This window comes from Oryctolagus cuniculus, chromosome X (assembly GCF_964237555.1).
Source record: "Oryctolagus cuniculus chromosome X, mOryCun1.1, whole genome shotgun sequence".
NCBI classification, from domain to species: Eukaryota; Metazoa; Chordata; class Mammalia; order Lagomorpha; family Leporidae; genus Oryctolagus; species Oryctolagus cuniculus.
In genome coordinates this window covers 37,336,763-37,360,812 of record NC_091453.1, presented here as the reverse complement: position 1 = coordinate 37,360,812, position 24,050 = coordinate 37,336,763, and the positions used below count along the sequence as shown (strand labels likewise).

At 53.1% G+C, this 24,050-nt stretch overlaps 1 protein-coding gene across 9 annotated transcripts in view; it reads left to right on the top strand.

Annotated features, from left to right (window-relative positions):
- The window catches only part of IQSEC2 (IQ motif and Sec7 domain ArfGEF 2), an 87,236-nt gene extending 63,659 nt beyond the window's left edge, over positions 1 to 23,577 (top strand). For 7 of the 9 annotated variants that reach the window (XM_070067292.1, XM_070067291.1, XM_070067290.1 and 4 more), the window contains 13 exons: positions 118 to 379; positions 1,098 to 1,499; positions 3,815 to 4,710; positions 6,723 to 6,884; positions 7,323 to 7,445; positions 8,365 to 8,531; positions 14,751 to 14,890; positions 15,654 to 15,779; positions 18,600 to 18,699; positions 19,263 to 19,424; positions 21,096 to 21,269; positions 21,778 to 21,827; positions 22,459 to 23,577. In XM_070067292.1, coding sequence (XP_069923393.1) covers positions 118 to 379; positions 1,098 to 1,499; positions 3,815 to 4,710; positions 6,723 to 6,884; positions 7,323 to 7,445; positions 8,365 to 8,531; positions 14,751 to 14,890; positions 15,654 to 15,779; positions 18,600 to 18,699; positions 19,263 to 19,424; positions 21,096 to 21,269; positions 21,778 to 21,827; positions 22,459 to 23,427 — 3,733 coding nt within the window. In that variant the 3' untranslated portion in view covers positions 23,428 to 23,577. The remainder of the gene's footprint in view (positions 1 to 117; positions 380 to 1,097; positions 1,500 to 3,814; positions 4,711 to 6,722; positions 6,885 to 7,322; positions 7,446 to 8,364; positions 8,532 to 14,750; positions 14,891 to 15,653; positions 15,780 to 18,599; positions 18,700 to 19,262; positions 19,425 to 21,095; positions 21,270 to 21,777; positions 21,828 to 22,458) is intronic. The other 2 variants (XM_070067297.1, XM_051827115.2) reach the window with 2 other exon arrangements.
- Positions 23,578 to 24,050: the final 473 nt, after the last annotated feature.

Here is a 24,050-nt window from a genome sequence, read left to right as displayed (position 1 = left end):
GCGGATGGGCTTGAGGGGGGGGCGGTGGGCAGGGATCTGCTCCACCCACTTTCAATCTGGCCCAGCACACCCCTCTCCGGATCCCACATCCTGCCTCATCTTATCTCATACCCACAGTGTGGAGGGTGATGCCCCAGGCAGTGACCTGAGCACAGCGGTTGATAGTCCTGGGAGCCAGCCCCCCTACCGGCTGAGCCAGCTGCCTCCCACCAGCAGCCACATGGGGGGCCCCCCTGCTGGGGTGGGCCTTCCCTGGGCTCAGCGGGCTCGCCTCCAGCCGGCCAGTGTCGCCCTGAGGAAGCAGGAGGAGGAGGAGATAAAGCGCTCCAAGGCCTTATCGGACAGCTATGAACTCTCCACGGACCTGCAGGATAAGAAGGTGCAGAATGGGACTGGGAAGGCGTGCTGCCCACAGCCAAGGGAGGAGTCGGCTGTGGCACTCGAGGGGTATCCGGGGTGGAGGGAGGGGTAGGGAGACCTGAATCGGAGATGTAAAGATACATGAGACCTGACTTGATCCCTAAAAACTTGGTCTAGTGGGGCAAGCACACAAATGAGTTGATAGAATATTTTGTGTAGCGAGAGAGAGAGAGAGAGAGAGAGAGAGAAAGAGAGAAAGAAAACAAAATACTCTTTAAGAAAACACCTGGAAGAATATATACCAAAATGTTAACTGTGTTTATATATAGGGCTTTGGACACTATGTGAACTCACTTTCCTGCCTCTTTCCTCTCTGCCTCCCTCTCTTCCTTCTTTCTCTCTTTCCCTCACTCTCTGTCCTCCTCTGTCATCCTCTCTCCTTCGTTTTCTCCTTCCTGTTTATTTCTTCCTTTCTTTCATTTTTTTTATTTCTATGCTACTTTCTCTGTTTTTGAGTCATCAATATGTACTTCCTATACATTAAACCAAACACAGTCCAAATCCCACGTGACCAGTGCTATCTGGGCTTCCAAGGGAGGAGACAGCACCCCAGCACAGCCTGGCACCTTGGGGCGGCTCCAGGCGTTAGCTGGGACTCGGGTGGGGTGGAGCTGTGGTTGACGGCCTAGAGGCTGTTGGGAATTTCTGACCTTGTTGCCTTCCACCCTGCCTGCCAGGTGGAAATGCTGGAGAGGAAGTATGGGGGCTCCTTCCTGAGCCGCAGGGCTGCCAGGACCATCCAGACAGCCTTCCGCCAGTACCGCATGAACAAGAACTTTGAGCGGCTCCGCAGCTCAGCTTCGGAAAGTCGCATGTCCCGCCGTATCATCCTTTCCAACATGCGGATGCAGTTCTCCTTCGAGGAGTACGAGAAGGCACAGAACCCCGCGTACTTCGAGGGCAAGCCTGCCTCGCTGGACGAGGGTGCCATGGCTGGTGCCCGGAGTCATCGGCTTGATCGGGGGCTCCCGTATGGAGGCTCCTGTGGTGGGGGCATTGATGGCGGTGGAAGCTCTGTCACCACGTCTGGAGAGTTCTCCAATGACATCACAGAGCTTGAAGACTCCTTCTCGAAACAGGTCAGGATCCCTGAAAAGTGCCTTTCTTCCCCATTCCCCACACTCTGGCTCCTCCTACTCCTTTCTAACTATATAATCCGAGCTGAATGACATGGCCTGACCAGCATTTAATGACAAGAGAGAGCTACAATCTGAGTTGGCACTGGGAGAATGAGGAAGAATTGACAAGACAAAAACAAAAATGACATTGTTAAACGAGGTAAACTGCAGGTGTATAGAACGGATAAGAAAATGAAAGTTCTCAGCATTTGGAGTTTGATCTGCTGTCAAATAAAGCTTTAATTAACAGGTCATGAGCTCCTACCATGTGCCCGGTGCTGTGTCTGCCCCATAATAGACTCACGGGTCAGAGATGATTATTCCCATTTTACAAATGTGGAGACTGAGGCTAAGGAGCTGACCCTGGTCCTTATTCTCAAAGATCTCCTAGTCCGGTAGGAAATGACCGGCATATGTGTACATCACAATCTTTCTCAGCTAGAGTGTGCTCACAGCCATGAGAAAGGGATCTCTTAGAGTAGTACCACAGGGACTCAGGACGGGGAGGAGGTTTTCTTTGAGGGGAACAGAGACTGCTTCTCTGAGAACACAGCAGTGGACCTGGGCCTTGGCAGACAGAGAAGGTTTAGCAGGTTAGAGAGTTGGAAGGGTGTTGCCCGCATAGACACTGCTTCCGCAAAAACAGAAGGGTGGGCATGTCACTGGCATCGCAGGAAGTGGGAGATCACCATAGCCTTCAGTGCATCAGGTGCCTGCGCAGGTGCGAATCCCAGCTCCGCCATTTCCCAGCGGTGGGACCTTGGGCAAACTGTTTAAGCTCGCTGAAACATGACCAATAAAATGGAGAGGTCTTTTTTAGAGTTGTTGTGAAGATTACATTCAGCTAGGTAATACACACGTGAAAGCACCTGGTAGCTGCTAAGTATGTAGTAGCTTTCTTCCTAAAGCCAGGGAGGGACTTGGTAGAAACTGCTGAATGAATGAAGCTTTATAAGACAAGAAACCACACTCTGTTCTAAACTCTGGGACCTGCCCTGGCTGTCAGCCTGGGCATGCTTCCGTGGAGCGAGTGATGAGGTGGAGGAAAGGAAAGAGATATCGAAGGGGCGTTCTGTATCATTCATGCATCCATTCATACAGCAAAGGCATAGATGACATCTCCTTTGCGTCTAGCAGTGTGCTGACCTTGAACTAGAAACAGGGACTCCAAGCCCATCCCCCAGCCAGGGGGGAATGAGGAATAGGAGATCACTGGTAGCAGAGGTGGAGCAACTAGGCCTGGTCCCAGCTCTTAGTGCTATTCAAGTCTGATGGGGAAGTGGATTAGTTATGTATCGCTGGGTAACAAATTATCCCCAAAATGTAGTAGCTTAACAGCTGACCTTAGAGGCTGAGCTGAAACTGGTATTATCTCATTGTTGACTAGCTCATCCAGTTTCTGAGGGCTAGGAAGCTGAGAGCGGCTTAGCTGAGTGGTTTGGACTCAAGGTCTCTCAGGAGGCTGCAGTCTGATAGTAGGGTGGGATCTCAACCTCTGAAGACTCAGTTGGGCCTGACAGTTCTGCCTGCAAGTGTATGCACTTGGCTGTTGACAGGAGGAGTCAGCTGCTTCCCTTGTGAACCTCTCTCTAGGACTGCTTAGGACCTGGCTTCCCCTAGGCAAGGAGTCTGAGACACACAGAGTCATTTACCAGCTAATCTCAGAAGTAGCATGCCTGCCCTTCTGCCATGGGCTGCTACAATGTGGAGCCTGGGGGTCTGACTACCAGGAGTTGGGGGATCATATAGACTGCAGGTAGAGGCTGCATACCACGGGGAGGTGGAGTGTGGTCCAGATTCTAACAGGCAAATATGATGGATTTCCTAAGACTGCATCACTCAGATGGCTCTGGCAGCCCAAAGGAAGCTGGAGTTTTGGTTTGCCCTGGCCAGGACGGGGTGGGGAGATGGCTGGTGAGGGTGGGGGTTGCAAAATGACAGCAGAGGCAAAGGAATGTGACTCGAAACAGACAGAAGGTAGAGTTTGGCTTAGGTCTATAGGGACATAAAGGACAGGTTGAGTGTTTGGCAAGGGAACTCGTGGGCACTGTGAGTCCCAGGTGCTGTGAGCTCACCGTGACTTGCCGGAAGTTAGTACATAGACCCCTCGGGAAGAGGCAGGGGAACTCACCTTGGCTGACCCACCAGGAACACTCCCTCCTCTTCCTTCCTTCCCTCCCCCACTCCCACCCCTCCATCATTCTTCCCTTCTTCTCTCCTCTCTTTCTTTCCTTTTCCCTCTTCTCCTTCCCCGCCCCCAACCCCACCTTGTGCAGGTCAAGTCTCTGGCTGAATCCATCGACGAGGCCCTAAACTGCCACCCTTCAGGGCCCATGTCTGAGGAGCCGGGGTCAGCCCAGCTGGAGAAGCGGGAGTCAAAAGAACAGCAGGAGGACAGCTCAGCCACATCCTTCAGTGACCTTCCCCTCTACCTGGATGACCCAGTGCCCCCACAGTCCCCTGAACGACTGCCCAGTGCAGAGCCCCCACCCCAGGGCCGACCCGAGTTCTGGGCACCAGCTCCTCTCCCACCAGTTCCACCACCAGTGCCACCAGGGACCCGGGAAGATGGGAGCCGTGAGGAAGGCACTCGCAGGGGTCCCGGGTGCCTGGAATGCCGGGATTTCCGGCTGCGGGCTGCCCACCTTCCCCTGCTCACCATTGAGCCTCCTAGTGACAGCTCCGTGGACCTGAGTGACCGCTCGGATCGCGGCTCTGTCCACCGCCAGCTGGTGTACGAGGCTGATGGCTGCAGCCCCCATGGGACCCTCAAGCACAAGGGGCCACCAGGCAGGGCCCCCATCCCACACCGCCACTACCCAGCCCCTGAGGGCCCAGCTCCAGCCCCACCAGGTCCCCTGCCCCCAGCCCCCAACAGTGGCACCGGGCCCAGTGGTGTGGCTGGGGGTCGGAGGCTGGGGAAATGCGAGGCAGCAGGCGAGAACTCTGATGGAGGAGACAATGAGAGCCTGGAGAGCTCCAGCAATTCCAATGAGACCATCAACTGCAGCTCCGGCTCCTCTTCTCGGGACAGCCTGAGGGAGCCCCCAGCCACTGGCCTGTGCAAGCAGACATACCAGCGGGAGACCAGGCACAGCTGGGACTCCCCAGCCTTCAACAACGACGTGGTGCAAAGGCGACACTACAGAATCGGCCTCAACCTCTTCAATAAGTACGTGCTCCCTGTCTTGGCCTCCTCAGCCCTGGGCACTTTGTTCTCTGTAGCAGCTCTCCCAGCAGCGATCCTGGGCTTTGTAGGCTGCGGTTTCTCTCTAGCGCACCTGACTAGCGGTGTGACCTTGGGCAAGATGCTCTGAGCCTCGACTGCCCCCAACTGCCACTTATTAGAGGGGAGACCATATGGTGTGTAAAGAACCTTAGTCTGGCAGGTGGGAGACCTTGCCCCCTGGTCCGTCTTTGGCCACTTACCGCGTGGCCTGGGGCAACGTGTGTTCCTTCCTTGGACTTAAGGTTTTCCATCTCTGTGCTCGAAGGGTGTGTATGTTTGCAATGTGGGGAGGCGGGGTGGTTGCCAGACTACTCAGTGACTGCCACCGAGCTCTTTCCGGGTGCCTGGTATTGTGCCAGGTGCTTAGGAGTAGGGTGGGAGGGTGACATTTGATTAGAAAATAATTAGAAAACATTAAATGTAATTAGAAAACATTAGCTGTAGTGCAAGGCATTAGATGTAATTCCTTAATGCCTTACATCGTTATAGCTTATTAAACACTGCCACCTATATTTAATTCTCACAATAACTCAGCAAGGTAGGTAATGTGGCCCGATTTCATAGATAAGGCACTGAGGCTTGGAGAAGTAAATTGTCTAAAATCCCACAGCTGGGAAGTGATGGATCGGGGCTGCCTCAAGCGCCAGATTTGCTTTCAAATTTTAGCCTCATGTGGCCCTAAGGTCCTGACGTTCTGAGTAAGTGCAGAACAACTCCCACCCAGATTATGGCCTTGCTCTCTGAAAATCTAAGGAGCAGCTTGTCTGCAAAAACATTCACAGGCGAGGGCGAGCATTTGCCCTAGTGCCCAACATACAAGACGCCTGCCTTCCATATTGGAGCACCTGGGTTCAAGTCCTGCCTCTGGCCCCTGACTCCAGCTTCCTGCTAATGCACACCTGGAAGGCAGCAGGCGATGACCCGAGTAATTGTGCTCCTGCCGCCCACATGGGAAGCCTGGATTGAGTTCCTGGCTTTCAGCTTCATCCTTGGCCCAGCCTTGGCTGTTGAGGGCATTTGGGGAGTGAACCAGCAGATGGGAACTTTTTGTCTTTCTCTGTCTCTCAAATCAATTTTTTAAAGATTTATTTATTTATTTGAAAGTCAGAATTACAGGGAGAGGGGAAGAGGGAGAGGGAGAGGGAGAGAGAGAGAGAGAGAGAGAGAGAGATCTTCCATCTGCTAGTTCATTCCCCAAATGGCCACAACAGCCAGGCCTGAGCCAGGCTGAAGCCAAGAACTAAGAGCTTCTTCCGGGTCTCCCACGTGGGTGCAGGGACCCAAGGACTTGGGCCATCTGCCACTGCTTTCCCAGATGCATTTGCAGGCAACTGGATTGGAAGTGGAACAGCCGGGACTCGAACCAGCACCCATATGGGATGCTGGCACTCTAGGCAGTGGCTTTACCCCCCCTTTACCACAGCACCACCACCCCCCAATAATAAAAAAAAAGAAGAAGAAGAAGAGGAGGAGGAGGAGGAGAAAAGGAACACTCAAAGAGGCTGAGTGATACCTGCCTAGGTGGGATGTGGGACATGCAACAGGCACCTGTTCACTTCATCTCTGCTCTGGGGGTCTGTGAGTTGAAGAGTAGGCCTGAGCCTGGGGCTCCCACCTTCTCTTGGGACTGCTTGGTGTCTGCTGGGAACATCAAAGCTCCTGGCACAGAACAGGCTGTCGTTGATACCAATTGTCTCCCAACTAGTATGGCTGCAGTGAAGGAAGAAGCTGGGTTGAGGATGCCTTGGAATTTTGAAGCTCTGTGAAATGAGCAAGTGGATTCCTCTCCCTGGGCCTCCATTCTCTCATCTGTACCGTGAAAAGATTGGACCCGATCATAGATTCAACTTCCCTTGGTTCTTTGAGGCCCTGGGTTTGTTGACTGTAAGAAATGGGACAGAGGGCACACAGTTCCAGTAGGGCTGTCTTGTCATCTCCCTCCCCTCTTTCTGCAGGAAGCCAGAGAAGGGTATCCAGTATCTCATCGAGCGGGGCTTCCTGTCAGATACACCGGTTGGAGTGGCCCATTTCATCCTGGAGCGGAAAGGCCTGAGCCGGCAGATGATAGGGGAATTCCTAGGGAACCGGCAGAAGCAGTTCAACAGAGATGTGTTGGAGTGAGGACCCCCAGGGCTGGGCAGACGGGCCAGGGGTTCCTGGAAAAGGAGAGGGAGAGCGGGAGGGAGGATGGGGGCAGCCTGTCCCTTTTGCCCAGATAAACTTCTCAAAATAGGATGAATAGGCCATCCTGCTCCCATACCCTTGGTCTGATCTATGGCCTGCTGGGGAGGGCGGGAGGGCTCCATTTTTCCCTCTCTGAAATGACTGGACTGATGGAAGAGACCCTGTGTGTCTTGCTGCAATTTCCTGGTTGGGGGGAGGGAGGTGGATTCCATTGCAGACATTCTGTCATCCCACACGCTTGCCCAGGGCCATAGATGACAGCATGGGCAGGCTCTCGGCAGGGGGTGCCGGTCCCTCTCTGAGCAAATGTGGGTGGGTCGGAGGTTTTCTGCAGAGGAATTGAAAGTGCCCCACCCCTCTCTGCTCTTCAGCTGTGTGGTAGATGAGATGGACTTCTCCTCCATGGATCTGGATGATGCACTCCGCAAGTTCCAATCCCATATCCGGGTTCAGGGCGAAGCCCAGAAAGTGGAGCGCCTCATCGAAGCCTTCAGGTGTGCCTGCTTCCTACTCCTGAGGCTGCTCCCCCCCCCTTTGCTGTGGGGGGACTGGCGGAGCATGTGCTGACGAGTCACTACTCTGAGCATCATACTTGCCTCTCCAAAAAAGAGAAATGTCATGTGCTATCTCGCAAGGCAGTTGTGAGGGTCAGAGGTAGTTCATAGCAGGTGCCCCACACAGCACCACTGTGAGGTAGGCGCTTCCAGGATTATTCCTATTCTGCAAATGAGAACTCTGAAGTTCAGAGAGGTTAAGTGCCTTTCCCAGGATCATAGGGTGAGTAAGCGGTGGAACCAGATTGGACCTTGTGTGTGTCTGACTCCATGATCCGTCCCTGCCCTTAACCGTTACATCTGCTATAAATACTTTGGGCAATCACATAGAACTGGGTCCGAACCCTGGCCCTCCACCCCTCTGGGGTCTTTGGAGGAGAAAAAGAGGAGCTGCTGAGAACGTACTTCCCGTGATGGGAGAAGGATTTGCTTTGCCATCAGAAAGATCTTGGTTTTCATGCTGGCTTCACCATCTCCCACATCTACCAGCTCTGGCACCTTGGGCAAGTTACCTCACCACTTTGAGCCCCAGTCATTTCATCTGTAAAATGGGACTGTGAATAGCTATCTTGCCAGAATTGTGATAGAATGACGTTAGACAATGCATAGAAATCCCCCGGCAAAGCTCCATAAAAGTTAGAAGTTGTGTTTTTTTGTGTTTTTTTTTTTTTTTTTTTTTTTTTGGTTTTTGGTTTTGCTTTTTAACCTGCTAGTCTTAGGGAATCTGAAAAGGACAGACCTATAGTGACTAGGGAAGAGTTCTTGGAGGAGAGTGGTGGGGCTTGGTGTCAAACTGGCAGGGTGGTGGGTGGGTCGAGTTTAGTGCCTGAATCCGGCTTTAACTCTTTTTGCCCTGCAGCCAGCGGTACTGTGTCTGTAACCCAGCCCTCGTCCGCCAGTTCCGGAACCCAGACACCATCTTCATCCTTGCTTTTGCCATCATCCTTCTCAATACTGACATGTACAGTCCCAGTGTCAAGGCTGAACGCAAGATGAAATTAGATGACTTCATCAAGAACCTAAGAGGTAACCAGAATTCCTGTCAGTTTTTCCTGCCCTCCCCCGGGAAGTGGAAATGCTCAGGGTTGGGGATGAGACTGGGAAGGATGAGGAAGATCCCACCTGTCCCTTGGAAATGAACCTGTGATGCTGTCACGTTCTGCCAAGGTGGGATATTCCCTGTGCATGTCCTTATTAATTCACTCAAACAGGCATTTGCCCATTCACACGCAGTATTTACTGAGATCTACTGTGTATCAGGCTTCTAGGTCCTGGGGTCATGGCAGTGAACATGATAGCTACAAGTGCTGGTTCTGGGACCTGTGTTGTTGTGCAATGGATTAAACCACTGGTTGCACTGCCAGCATCCTATGTTACAGTGCTGGCTAGAGTCCCAGCTGCTCTGCTTCTGATCCAGCTCTCTGTTAATGTGCCTCAGAAACCAATGGAAGATGGCCCAATGCTTGGGTCCCTGCCACTCACATGGGAAAACCCGGATGGAGTTCTAGGCTCTTAGCTTTGGCCTGGCCCAGCCCCCTGGTGTTATGGGCTTTTGAGGAATGAACCAGCAATGGAAAATCTCTCTCTCTCTCTCTCTCTCTCTCTCTCTCTCTCTCTCTCTCTCTCCTGTCTTTCCCTCTGTCACTTTGCTTTTCAAATAAAATATAGGTACATCTTTAAAAATAAAAAGCCCAGGCTCTGACAAAGCTTATACTATTTCATTCAGTCATCCACTCATCCATTTCTCATGCTCTCCTCTCTGGTTTTTTTTTTTTTTTTTTTTTTTTTTTTTTTTTTTTTGACAGGCAGAGTGGACAGTGAGAGAGAGAGAGACAGAGAGAAAGGTCTTCCTTTGCCGTTGGTTCACCCTCCAATGGCCGCTGCGGCCGGTGCGCTGCGGCCGGCGCACCGCGCTGATCCGATGGCAGGAGCCAGGAGCCAGGTGCTTTTCCTGGTCTCCCATGGGGTGCGGGGCCCAAGCACCTGGGCCATCCTCCACTGCACTCCCTGGCCACAGCAGAGAGCTGGCCTGGAAGAGGGGCAACCGGGACAGAATCCGGCGCCCCAACCGGGACTAGAACCCAGTGTGCCGGCGCCGCTAGGCAGAGAATTAGCCTAGTGAGCCGTGGCGCCGGCCCTCTCCTCTCTGTTCTATTGATGCCCATAAAGACTCATTATTTCTTTTACGTGCCCTTTCCTTAATTCATGTATTCATTTATTCACTTGAGCAACCAACCAGTCAGTGAACACTTACTGAGTGTGCCATGTCCTATGATGAGTGCCAAGGACAACGGAGGCGAGTCTGCCACAGTCCCTGCTCTGAGAGTCCTCTGCTCCCCCTGTGTGGGGGAGACTGACTTGTAGTGCCTAGCTCACTAACACAAGACATAAGTGAACGGTGATGTCAGAGAGGCTCATAAAGTGCAATCAGAGCTCAAAGGGGCAGGGCACAGGTGTTTAGCCTGGCAGTGACGATGCCAGCCAAGACACCCAGGTCCTACATCAGAGAACCTGGATTCAACATGGCTCCAGCTTCTGATTCCAGCTTCCAACTAGTGGAGACCCTGGGAGGCAGCAGTGATGGCTCAAGTAATTGGATTCTTGCTACCCATCTAGGAGACTTGAATAGAGTTCCAAGTGGGCTGTTGAGGAAGTGTAGCAGTAGATAGGTGATCTCTCTCAGTAGATAGGAGTCTCTCTCCCTCTCTCCCTCCCGTCCTCTCTCTCTCTCTCACTCTCAAATAAATAAATCAGTTAATTAAAAGAAAGAGCTCAGGATCAATGTTGTGGCACAGTAAGTTAAGATGCTGTCTGAAATGCCAGAATTCCATATGAGGGCCAGTTTAAGTCCTGGCTGTTCCACTTCCAATCCAGCTCCCTGCTAATACACCTGGGAAGGCAGGGGAAGATGGCCCAGGTCCCTGGGCCCCTTCACCCACGTAGGATACCCAACAGAAACGCCTGGTTCCTGGCTTCGGCCTGACACAACCCTGGCTGTTGTGAACATTTGGGGAGTAAACCACTGGGTGGAAGATTCTTTCTCTCTGTGTTTCCCCCTCTGTCTCTGTAACTCTGCCTTTCAAAGCAATAAATACATCTTAGAAAGAGCTCAAAGGAAAGAGAGCCCACTTTCAGCTAGCTTCCTGGAGGAACCAGGCTTTTAATTTTTTTAAATTTGTTTATTTGAGAGGGAGAGAAAGTGTGGGAGAGATAGACAGTGTGCTCTCCTGTCAACTGGTTCACTCTCCAAATGCTTGCGATGGACAGGCTGAAGCAGGAAGCCAGGAACTCAAGCCAGGTGTGCCACATGGGTGACAAGAACCCAATCACTTGAGCCATCAGTACTCCGAGGGGCCACATTAGCAGGAAGCTAGAGGGGAGCTAGGCATGGAACCTAGGTCCTCCGATGTGGGAATGGGGCATCTTCAACACTGAGCCAAACACCTGCCCCAGGATTTTTATTTTATTGTAAACCTTGAAGGAATGGAAAAGGTGACAGAGTAGGAACAGAGGAGGGCTTATCTAGCAGTAAGAATAACAAAGACACGGATATAAAAATGCAAGCGTTGTTTAGAGAACAATGGAGATGGGATGGTGAGTAACTGGTCAGGAAGATCAGTTGAAACCAGTAATAAGAGGGCCTTAAATGGCAGGTGAAATGTGTTACTTTGATCTTTTTCTTGGTTCATTTTATTGATGTCAAGCCCTGCCTGTCACCAAAGAGCTGCCCACCAAAAACAGCACGCATATTTAGGTTATCTAAAGAGAAATGAAAGAGGGAAGTAGAGTTGAAAAAGAAAAACCCAAAACAAGACAAATTTGCTAGCAGTTGGGGGTTTGCACAGTTGATAAGCTATAAACTCTCTGGCACTATGATGTAAGCTGTTTCTTTAGCACCTGTCCAGGGAGGAGGTGTGGCATTTCCAATGGAGGAAACCTTTTCCTTGGCAGAAGATTTAGAGAGAAGAGTGAATGGGTTTCACTTAGCAGATAATCAGGAGTACAGGCGGATGGTAGACTCGGGAGGAGGGAGGTAAACAGATCAGAAGCCATCTGGAGCTGTCTCCTAGAATTCTGCTGTTATTCATTCCTTCTGTGTGTGTAAGTGTATACAAGTGCCTCTCTGTGTGTGTGTGTGTGTGTGTGTGTAGATGTATACAGCTGCCCCTCCATATCCATGGGTACTACATCCATAGATCTAACCAACTGTGGATTGAAAAAATTGCACAAAATAAAAAATGCATCTGTACTCCAAATGTACAGATTTTCTCTTGTCATTATTCACTAGACAGTATTACAACAAGTATTACCATAGCATTTGCAATGTATTAGATTTTTTAAGTAATCTTGCAAAAGATTAAAGTATATGAAAGGATCAACATAGGTTCTATGTGAATACTAAGCCATTTTATGTAAGGTTCTTCAGCATCCACGAATTTGGGTATCTATGAGGGAACTGAAGTGAGTTTTTCATGGATAACAAGGACTGTTGTATGAGTGTGTATATGTATGCACACACACACACAGGGTACTTCAAATTATTCACAGAAAAATGGAATTAAAAGATGAACTAATTGTGATGCAAAAAAAAATTGAAGCCCATGTCTAGTTTTTTCATACCATGAATTTTCCTGAACTTTGTGAACACTACTCACATGCATGGAATTTAAAATGTTTTTGCATCAAAATAAACTTTTAATTCCATGAAATACCTAAATGTACACACGCACCCACACACATACACACAGTTGGTATTCAAAAAGTTCGTGGAAATGCATGTTATGAAAAAATTATATCTGGATTTCAATTTGTTGGCCTCAAAATAAACATCTTTTTTTAAAAAAAATCAACACCTTTCAGTTCCATTTCCCATGAACTCTCTATGGTACCCTTGTATGTATGTGTGTATATGCATGGATATCCTTCCCCCTTCAGTTATTAAAGAAATAAGAAAAAAAAAGGAAAATAATGCCATGCTCATTTTAGAAATTTCAGAAAATATAGAGCATTAGCAAATTTCTTGGGGGGGGGGTATGGGAGAAAGAACCACTGTATTCCTAAAGTTGTATCTATGAAAGGGCCGGCGCCGCGGCTCACTAGGCTAATCCTCTGCCTGTGGTGCCGGCACACAGGGTTCTAGTCCATGTCAGGGTGCCGGATTCTGTCCCGGTTGCCCCTCTTCCAGGCCAGCTCTCTGCTGTGGCCTGGGAGTGCAGTGGAGGATAGCCCAGGTCCTTGGGTCCTGCACCCCATGGGAGACCAGGAAAAAAAAAAAAAAGCACCTGGCTCCTGGCTTCGGATCAGCGTGATGTGCCAGCCGCAGCGCACCAGCTGTGGCGGCCATTGGAGGGTGAACCAACGGTAATGGAAGACCTTTCTCTCTCTCTCTCTCTCTCTCTCTCTCTCACTGTCCACTCTGCCTGTCAAAAAAAAATAATAAAATAAAAATAAAAAACATAGGTTGTTTCAAAGTTTTCCCCACAGTGAACAGCCTCGTGCATACTCCTGTATCTCATACATGTTTCTGAGTCATTTCTTTTGTTTTTTAAAGATATATTTTATTTATTTTGAAAGACAGAGTTACAAAGAGGTAGAGCCAGAGAGAGAGAGGTCTTCCATCTGCTGGTTCACTCCCCAAATGACTGAAACAGCCAGAGTTGAGCTGATCCAAAGCCAGGAGTCAGGAATTTCTTCCTGGTCTCCCACGTGGGCACAGGGGCCCAAGGGCTTGGGCCATCTTCTGCTGCTTTCCCAGGCCATAGCAGAAAGCTGGATCGGGAGTGGAGCATCCAGGACTAGAACCAGCACCCATATGGGATGCCGGTGCTGCAGGCTGGGGCTTTAACCTGCTGGGGCTTTAACCTGCTATGCCATAGCGCCGCCACACACACGCACACACACACACACACACCCCTTAGGGCAGATTCCTAGAAGTGGAATCACAGGATGCAAACACTTAAGCTCTTGCCAAATTACTTTCCAAACTAGTTAGGGTACTAGGCATGCCTGCTTCCCTGCACTCTCACTAGCCCTAGATATAATTTAAAATTATTTGTGCTAATTAGGAAAGGTTAAAAAATAGTATCTCTTTGTTTCAGTGTGTTCTGAATGGTTTGGACAAAATCCCCACTCTAGGGAAGAACACAACTGGCTATTTTGTTGAAAGGCAATTTCCCTGCCCTGATCCTGGTGAGGGACCATGAGTACCCTCTGACCCTCAGTCTCCATGGCCCATGCCTGAGTGTGGGGTGTTATGGAGAACCCGTATCACCTACTCCCCATATGAGGGCACTTCAGAAAGCTAGTGGAAAAATGCAATCCAAAGAGAAGTTTATTTTGGCCCATTTTTTTTTTTTGAAATCCATGCATGGTTGTTTCTGCTGCACATTTTTATCAACTTTGTATTGTGCATAGATGTCAAACTTTTTGTTTTTGCACCAATATCAATTTATCTTTTTTAAAAGATATTTTATTTATTTGTTTGAGAAGTAGAGTTACAGACAGAGAGAAGGAGAGACAGAGAGAAAATTCCTCCATCTGCTGGTTCACTCCCCAGATGACTGCAACGGCCAGAGCTGCGCCGATCCAAAGCCAGGAGCCAGGAGCTTCCTCCGGGTCTCCTATGTGGGTGCAGGGGCCCAAGAACCTGGGCCATCTTCCACTGCTTTCCCAGGGCGTAGCAGAGAGCTGGATCGGAAGTGGAGCAGTCAGGACTAGAACCGGCATCCATATGGGATGCCGACACTGCAGGTGGAGGATTAACCTACTTCGCCACAGCACCAGCCCCATCAATTTATCTTTGACCTCAATTTCCCATGAACATTTTTTTTTTAATTTTTTTTTTGACAGGCAGAGTGGACAGTGAGAGAGAGAGACAGAAAGAAAGGTCTTCCTTTGCCGTTGGTTCACCCTCCAATGGCCGCCGCGGCCGGCACGCTGCGGCCGGCACACCACGCTGATCCGATGGCAGGAGCCAGGAGCCAGGTGCTTTTCCTGGTCTCCCATGAGGATGCAGGGCCCAAGGACTTGGGCCATCCTCCACTGTACTCCCTGGCCACAGCAGAGAGCTGGGCTGGAAGAGGGGCAACCGGGACAGAATCCGGCGCCCCGACCGGGACTAGAACCCGGTGTGCCGGCGCCGCTAGGCGGAGGATTAGCCTAGTGAGCCGCGGCGCCGGCCTAATGAACATTTTGAAGTACCCTCGTATTTATGTGACCTATCCCTGTGTTCCTCCCCTTACCCAGGGGTTGACAATGGTGAAGACATCCCACGAGACCTCCTGGTGGGCATTTATCAGCGCATCCAGGGCCGTGAACTTCGGACCAATGATGACCATGTGTCCCAGGTGCAGGCTGTGGAGCGCATGATTGTTGGCAAGAAACCGGTAAGTGCCTTGGGAAGCTGCAGAGGGGCCAGGGTTCTGGTCTGCCTCCGCCACTGAGTGGTAAGTCAGTCCCTTTGTGAGCTCCAGGGCTCCCTTACCCGCAGAATGGAGTAGGTGATAATGGTACAGATGAAGTGAGATGCTCCATGGGAGTGCATCCAGCACACAGCAAGGCCCATAGTGGCTGCTGTAGAAAGATGAGCAACCTCCTCACCTCCAGTGTTGCCTGTCCCTCCCATGTGAGAAGCCAGTAGTTAGCTGAGAACCAACACAGGAATGTGTCCAGGTCTTCATCAACAAACATTTATGGCTGCCTTTCCACCAAGCCCGGCATTTCACTAGGCACTTTTTTACATAGATATGAATCCGACGTGGCTTCTGATTGTGGGTGTGCTAATATACCACTGAGGGTACCGGACAAAGACACAGATAATACTTCTACCTGATGGTCTAGGGTAGGAGAGGCCATTTTCAGCCTGGAGAAATCAGGGAAGGCTTCTCATAAGAGACAGCTTCAATATTCGAATTTGAAGGAGGAGTGGAGTGTGGCCATGTAGAGTTGGGCCAAAAAGGCTTTCCAGACAGAGGGTGCTGTGGGGAGAAAGGCAAGGCAGCAGAAAAGCCTGGGCCTCACTTGGTTATGCTGCTTGGGTCAGAATCAGCTTCTGAGCTAAATATCCTCTCTGTGGTTGACTGTTAAGGCGTGGGAGGCCCGAAGCTCCTGGGCTGGCCTGGCTGACAGCTGTTTTTCACACCTCTGTAGGTCCTGTCTCTTCCTCACCGTCGCCTGGTTTGCTGCTGCCAGCTCTACGAGGTGCCAGATCCTAACCGCCCCCAGAGGCTAGGGTTGCATCAGCGGGAGGTCTTCCTCTTCAATGATCTCCTCGTGGTAGGGACACTGCCGGGGAGGAGATGGGAGGGAGATGGTGGGAAGCCCGTTGACATGGCTGTGTGGGCCGTGGCAGGTGACAATGTGGGGCCGAGCCATCTCCCTCATCTCTGGCAAGGCTCAGATAGGCCTTCTCTATTTCCCTTGTGGATCCATTTGCGGGCGGTGACAGCCACACACACGGGAGCAGAAAATGTGAGGACCAGGGGAGATGACAAGCTTACCATCTGGGGAGTAGTAGCCAGTATCCCTGTACCCTTCAGTAGCCTGGAGGGTTGCGTGGAAAGATGTGAACCTCTGACCCTGGGGTCAGTGTGAGACCTTTGAGAGGTTGAGAGGGATTTTTTTTAGATTTGTTTATTTGAAAGTTAGGGTTACAAAGAGAGAGAGAGGGAGAGACAGAAGACAGAGACAGAAAGATCTTTCATCTGCTTGTTCCTCCCCTCCACACACACACACACACACACACACACACGGCTGCAAGAGCCAGGGCTGGGCCAGGCTGAAGCCAGGAGCCAGGAGTTTCTTCTGGGTCTCCCACGCAGGTGCAGGGGCCCAAGGACTTGGGCCGTCTTCTACTGCTTTCCCAGGCCATAGGAGAGAGCTGGATCAGAAGTGGAGCAGCCGGGATTTGAACCAGCGACCATATAGGATGCCGGCACTGAAGGCGGCAGCTTCACCTGCTGCACCACAGTGTTGGCAACGAGAGAGATAAAACCAAGTTTGTCACTAGGGCAGTTGTTCATCTTTTAAGGACGAGTCTCTTAATGATTCTGCAAGGAAAAAAGGCCTTTAGGTTCTTCAGGGCGAGAATCAACTTCTTCCTGGATGAACCCCCTGCTTGTATGACGACAGAGACGGACACAGTTCTGACGGCTCGAATCTGTCTCCCTAAGGGTTTCTTCCAACACTCTTCACTCGACCCTTCACAAAACAGAACTGTCCTCCCTCTGCTGTGAGACAGCTCTTCAAGGAGTTGCCAACAGCAGTCCTGCCCTCCGCTGGACTTCTGTCTTTTAGAACAGAGTTTTTCAATCTCAGCCCTGTTGACATTTGCTGCCAGATAATGCCTTGTTAGAGGGGACTGTCCTGTGCATTATAGGATTTTAGCTGCACTCTAGTCTCTGCCCACCAGATGCCAGTAGCAACCCTTCAACCGAAACTGTCTCCAGACATTGCTCAATAATCCTCTAGGGTGGGGTGTGGTGCAAAATGACCCCCCAGGTGAGAATCGCTTTTAGATGAAGCACACCTCCAATGCCCTCTTGGACCTTTATTTTCCTGCTCTGTGAAATGGCATTCCAGATGAAATAAGAGATCACCTGTGCGCTAGCCTTCCCCTGAGAGTTGCCTGACCTACTCAGGTGCTGAGTCCGGAGTTTAGAGCTCCGTCATGTGTGTGTCTGGCTCTGTGCTAGGCGCTGGGTACACCGCGATGAATCAGACCATGCCTCACAGTCTAAGGGACCTCAATTAAGTGCTTTGGGTCATATCCTGAAAGAAACACATCTGCCTTTTTAAATAAAGATTTTATCTATTTGAAAGCCAGAGTTACACAGAGAGAGGAGAGAGGAAGAGGGAGAGGGAGAGAGGAAGGGAGGGAGAGAGAGAGGTCTTTCATCCACTAGTTCACTCCCCAATTGGCCGCAATAGCTGGAGCTGAGCCTATCTGAAGTCAGAAGCCAGGAGTCTCCTCTGGGTCTCCCACGTGGGTGCAGGGGCCCAAGGACTTGAGCCATCCTCTACTGCTTTCCCAGGCCACAGCAGAGAGCTGGATAGAAAGTGGAACAGCTGGAACTCGAACCGATGCCCATATGGGATGCCGGCACTGCAGGTGGCACCTTTACCCGCTATGCCACAGCACCAGCCCCGACACATCTGCCTTTAAGAGCTAATTGCAGCTGGCGCCACGGCTCACTAGGCTAATCCTCCGCCTTGCGGCGCCGGCACACCGGGTTCTAGTCCCGGTCGGGGCGCCGGATTCTGTCCCGGTTGCCCCTCTTCCAGGCCAGCTCTCTGCTGTGGCCAGAGAGTACAGTGGAGGATGGCCCAAGTCCTTGGGCCCTGTACCCCATGGGAGACCAGGATAAGTACCTGGCTCCTGCCATCGGATCAGCGCGGTGCGCTGGCCGCGGCAGCCATTGGAGGGTGAACCAGTGGCAAAAGGAAGACCTTCCTCTCTGTCTCTCTCTCTCTCACTGTCCACTCTGCCTGTCAAAAAAAAAAAAAAAAAAAAAGCTAATTGCGGACTACCTGAGCTATGTTAGTTGGGGCCAGAGTATCCCAGTACTTGATAAAGATCTTGGGTTGTCGAGATGAAAACTAGTTAACTGGATGCAGAGGTTGGTAGAGACTGCCATTAGCTAGCTCTGGGCAGGGAGGCAGGCCCGATGCAGGAAGAGTTCCTGAAAAGCAGAGTGTGCCCTCCAGTCCATCAGGGGGCGATCACGTGCTTGGAGGCTTACCATAGAGCCTGACAAGGGAATGGTGCTGAACCTGCCCTCTGGAAGCTCAGAAATGGGAAAAGGAAATCTGTGTGGGATGTTAGGACAGGCTTCCCGGAGGGAGCAGCGTTCAGTTTCCTATAAAAATCGCAAGTGCTTGTTGTGCATCTGTCATTACATCAGGAGCTGGCATTTTCTCCCATTTCTCCCGTTCTGTACCTCCAGCTTCAGTTTTCCCCATCTTGTGGGTATGCGTGTTTGTGTGTATACGTCTGTTAGTGGGGGAGGAGGGGAGGGTGGTTACTAGAAATAGGTGCCACATGGTAATTCCCCACCCCAAACCCCGCCTCTTGTCTTTTTCCCACCCTTGCCAAAGGTCACCAAAATTTTCCAGAAGAAGAAGATCTTGGTGACGTACAGCTTCCGTCAGTCCTTTCCCCTGGTGGAAATGCACATGCAGCTCTTTCAGAATTCATGTGAGTCCCTTCTTGGATCCCAGCATCCTCGGAGTCAGTACCATGGCCCCCTGTTCATTCTTCATCCGTACCAGCCAGCAGTTTTTGGGCTAAGCACCTACTAGGTCCCGAGATGAAGGGCAGCCTGCGTGGAGCTGGACTCGGGGCTAGCCCCTGAGGTGCTCACAGTCCTGCAGAAAACCTCAGTGTGTGTACATTCTTTGGTGGGGTGAAGAGGTAGCAATCTCTCTGTGCTCCAAGGGGTTGAACCCGGGGCAGGGCGGAGGCGATTGATTGGGGCAGCAGAAGCAATGTGAATACCGGCAGAGGTGTGAAGGAAAGGTTTTCTAGAGGATGGTGCAGTTGTTTGCCTTTGTGTTTCGGAGCACAGAGAGGACCAGGGCCATGGCTGCCAGGAGTTTGGGGGCAGGGAAGGGCTTTGGATGCAGAGGGGAGCCACTGAAGATGCACAGAGGAGAGGCATGCTCAGTGTTGGATGTTAGAAACATTATTTCCCATTGGAGCCACTTTGCTTCCACCCCAACAGAGGTGCCCAACCTGCCCTCCCCTCCGTTTGCCCACAGATTACCAGTTTGGGATCAAGTTGCTGTCTGCAGTGCCAGGTGGTGAGCGCAAAGTCCTCATCATCTTCAATGCCCCCAGCCTCCAGGACCGGCTGCGCTTCACATCGGACCTGCGCGAGTCCATCGCGGAGGTGCAAGAGATGGAGAAATACCGCGTGGAGTGTGAGTAGGCCAGCCACGTCTCCCTCCTCTCCCCTGACACGGTGCCCTGCACAAACCAAAAATCCACGCCTCTGCAAACCTCAGAGTGAGCTGAGGGGCAGTCTGTCCAAGCTTCCCACCTGCAGCCCAGGCACCCCTTGGCCTCTGCTTGTGCACCCGCAGTGACAGGGGGCTCATCCCTCCCAGCCTCAGACTAATGTTCCAAGTCCTAAGACTCAGTGCCATGGCCTCATGCTCCTTACTCAATTATGAGCCAGCACTTCCTTCTGTTGAAAGGCAGCAGGGAGAAGAATCGGGGTCCTAGAGACAGAACTCTTAATTTCAGACCCCAGGTGTGCTACTTAATAGCTGGGTAGACCAGGGGAAGTCGCCCACTCTTCTGAGTCCCAGGTTCTTCCTACACGAAATTGGGATAAGGAAATCTCCTTCATGAAGGTGTGGCGATGAAATGAAACCAGGTAGCCAAAGTGGCCCTAATCCATCCCAGGTGTTCCACAAATATTATTTCCCACCCACTCCCCACCCTTGCCTCTCCCCTCCCTCCATATTGGTTGCTGAGCTGAGTCCCCCCCCCCCCGACCTACCTCTCAGTCCCCAAGGGTGACACCAAGTCATTTTGACCATGTATGATGGAAAATTGTGATGACATCTCACTAGTCCCTCCAAGTTTTCTCTTTTAGAGAAAACTAGGCTAAGCAGTCGCCATCAAGTAACATGGTGTTAAAGAGAAGGAGGGAGGGAGGGAGGGAGAGAACAGCTCCTTGGTGAGACTTTCAGAGGCCAGGGTCTGCTCTGCTCCTCAGCCCGGCTGGGTTAGAGTTGCAGTTCAGCTGGTCCCTTAAGACCCTGGAGACATGCAGAGTGGGATCCATCCGTATACAAGATGGCAGGGGGCGGGGGGTGGCAGCAGGGAACAGACAAGGGCTTCCTTGGGTTCCATGGCGACGCAGGGATGTAAGGAGTCAGGCACACCTGCTTCCAGAACATCAGCACCACTGGTGCCAGCTGTATGACCCCTCCACCCCCACCCCTACCCTGGGCAAGCTCTATGATGTCACAGATTTTCGCTTTCTTCCTCTGTACACCGTGGCTGCTGATGCTGGCCGCAGAGCTGTTGTGAGCATGGAGAGTGATCAAGTGTGGGTAGCATCCGGCATAGAGGGCTCCACTCCGGCCCTTTCTGGAGGCCCTGTGCTCTGGGGCAAGGTGGCTGGGAACTGAGTAAACGCTGGGAAGACTGCTCGGGGCCGGCCATGGTGGCTCCCAGAGCCTTCCTGTCTTTCACTGTGCACCCTCTGCCCTGAAGCTCCTTTTTGAAGGGCAGGGGTGGTTTGGGGGACCTGACTGCAAGAGACCAAGGGAGGGGGAAAAGTAAGAAGGGAGAAAGGGAGGGGGAAAGGAGCAGGGAGAACAGGCCCTGAGAGAAAGGAGGAGGAGACTGAGCAGGAAGTGGGGCAAGACAGGTGCCAGGCACCTAGGGAGCTTTGTAGATGAAGCTGCGCTTTGGGGTGAGGGGACAAGTGCTGTGCCTCCCCAGGGGGCTACAGAGGAGGCCTGGGGGCCAGAGGGAGGGAGCAAGAAGGAGGAAGGCCCTTGGAGGGCTGGGGTCGGTCATGTGGGCTCTCACCCCTCTTCCTGACCTTTGCTCCTTTTCCCCTCACTGCCCTGCAGCCGAGCTGGAGAAACAGAAAGGTATGATGCGGCCTAACGCCTCACAGCCTGGAGGGGCCAAGGACTCAGTGAATGGGACGCTGGCCCGCAGTAGCCTGGAGGACACTTATGGGGCAGGCGATGGGCTCAAACGGGGCGCACTCAGCAGTTCCCTGCGAGACCTCTCTGATGCAGGTGAGTCTCCTGGGTCCCCCCCGCCCTGGCTGGGGAGACGTGGGACCCGGTGTCCTCTTTGCCTCCTGTCACTGGCCGCCAGCCTTCCCTCCACCTGCCGCGCACGCACGCACGCACGCACGCTCCCTGCCCTCACCCGGAGTCCCGGGCCCTGGCACCCCAAGGGGGCCTGGTAGCCAGGTCAGAACAGGTGGAGCCCAGGGTTTGGGCCAGGCAGCGTGAAGTGGGGCCATGGTCTTTGCCCCTCTCTCTCGCCGCTCCACCTTCTTCCTCCTCTTTACCCTCTTCTGTCGCTCCTGTACCACCTTCTCCTTCTCTATCTTTTCCTCCTCTCTCTCCTCCTTCTCCACCTCTCCTCCTCCCAGCCTCCCCCTCTTCAATGGGGGAAAAGGGATATGGGGTGTCTGTCCCCGGGAGGGGCCCAGGCCTGGCGCCCAGCTCTGGAGCCCAGCAGGGTGGGGAGGGGGGGTTGCTGCTCTGACGCTGGGCTCCTTGCTTGTGGGTGCAGGGAAGCGGGGGCGGCGTAACAGCGTGGGATCGCTGGACAGCACCATCGAAGTAAGTGCCAGCTCCTGCCCCCACTCATCCTCTGCATGAACCCTGCCCCGGCCACGGAGCCCCAGAGGAGGAGGGGACCGGCTGCGTCCCCCTCTTCCCTTCTGGGAACCGTGCGGCTGCCTCTCCCAGCCAACCACTCTGTCCATCTGTCCTCAGCTCTGTCTGTCCTCACTCTGCCTGTCTCTCGGTCTGTCTTCCACTCTCCCATGCCCCCTCTCAACCCCAGGGCCGACTCCAAGTAGGGATGCCCTTGGAGTTGGGCCACAAGAAGCTCTGGCCTCCAAGTCCTGCTCCTTGACCCTGAGCAAGTCCCTCTGCCTTGCCTGGGCCTAACATTTTCCTGGCCTGCAAAACCCCGGGCACGAGGAGGAGGTACTGCCAAGTCCTCTTCTGGCCACGGAGGCTCAGCTTGAGGTAGTGGATGTCACAGCGGAGCTTTGCAAGTGGGGGGAGCTCCGTCTACCAGTCCAGGACTGTGCTTTTCGGGGTGTTTTTTTGTTGTTGTTGTTCTTGTTCCAACCTGGGGCTCCCTGTCTCCCCAGCTTCAGCCCTCAGGGACAGGGGTGGAGTTTAGGGTTGGGGGTTTAGGGCGGCTAGACTGGCCTGACTCCGCCCCCCTTCCCCCTTCCAGGGGTCTGTTATTAGCAGTCCACGCCCTCACCAGAGGATGCCACCTCCGCCCCCACCCCCGCCGCCAGAGGAGTACAAGAGCCAGAGGCCCGTCTCCAACTCCTCATCCTTCCTGGGCTCCCTATTTGGAAGCAAGCGGGGCAAGGGGCCTTTCCAGATGCCACCACCACCGCCAACAGGCCAGGCCTCTGCCTCCTCTTCATCTGCTTCTTCCACTCACCACCACCACCACCATCACCACCATGGTCACAGCCACGGTGGCCTGGGGGGGCTGCCTGACGGGCAGTCCAAGCTCCAGGCCCTGCATGCCCAGTATTGCCAAGGACCAGGCCCTGCCCCACCGCCCTACCTCCCACCGCAGCAACCCCCTCTACCCCCACCTCCTCAGCAGCCCCCACCCCTGCCCCAGCTGAGTTCCATTCCGCCACCTCCCGCCTCAGCCCCACCCGTGGGGCCGCATCGCCACTTCCATGCCCACGGCCCAGTCCCAGGGCCTCAGCACTATACCTTGGGCCGGCCAGGCAGGGCTCCCAGACGGGGGGCTGGAGGACACCCTCAGTTTGCTCCACATGGCCGCCACCCCCTGCACCAGCCCACGTCCCCTCTGCCCTTGTACAGTCCTGCCCCCCAGCACCCTCCTGCCCACAAACAGGGCCCCAAGCACTTCATCTTCAGTCACCACCCACAGATGATGCCAGCAGCAGGAGCAGCTGGGGGCCCTGGATCCCGGCCGCCAGGGGGCTCCTACTCACACCCCCACCACCCCCAGTCGCCTTTGTCACCGCACTCACCCATCCCACCCCACCCCTCCTACCCACCCCTGCCCCCGCCCTCACCCCACACCCCGCACTCACCCCTGCCACCCACCTCTCCCCACGGCCCGCTGCACGCCTCTGGGCCCCCTGGCACTGCCAACCCACCCAGTGCAAACCCCAAGGCCAAGCCAAGCCGGATCAGCACCGTGGTCTGATGAATGGAGAGAGTGAGCTGGGCAACCAGAGATCTGGGGGATCCACAGGCGAGGGACCTTGGGCCCTCTCTGCTTCCTCAGTGTTTTCCGAATATATATACCCATAGCAGTGTCCTCCTACCCACTTCCTCCCTGCCTCGGGACCCCTTCTCCAAGCCCCAGCAGTTGCCATGGGCTTCCCTTCCAGGGTCGAGGACCCTTACCACTTACAGCCTGGACTCAGGGCACCCCAGCGCTGGGGAGTGGTGAGGGCCTTGCAGAGATCCTCACCGTCTTTTTTTCCTGTCTTCCTCTCCTAAATCCCTTTTCCCTGAAGGTCTGGCTCGGTGGCCTCAGACCTCAGACCTCCAGGCCAGTGTGAGCTCGCTCTCAGCTCTGGCCCGGTGAGGGGGAGGGTTGGGGAACAAGGGCAGGCGTCCCAAGCTATAGGGGGCGAAGGCTCCTCCAAGGCTCCTCTGGCCATCGGAGGGGTAGTGAGGAGAGAACACTATAGAGAGAGAGTCCTGGCCAAAACTCAGCTGGCCCGGCCCATCTCTCTGACTTCAGGGCCTGGCCACACACCTCCATGTGTCTTTCTGCCTGCTGGAGGACACAGACTGTCAATGCACTGGGTGGGTGGGACC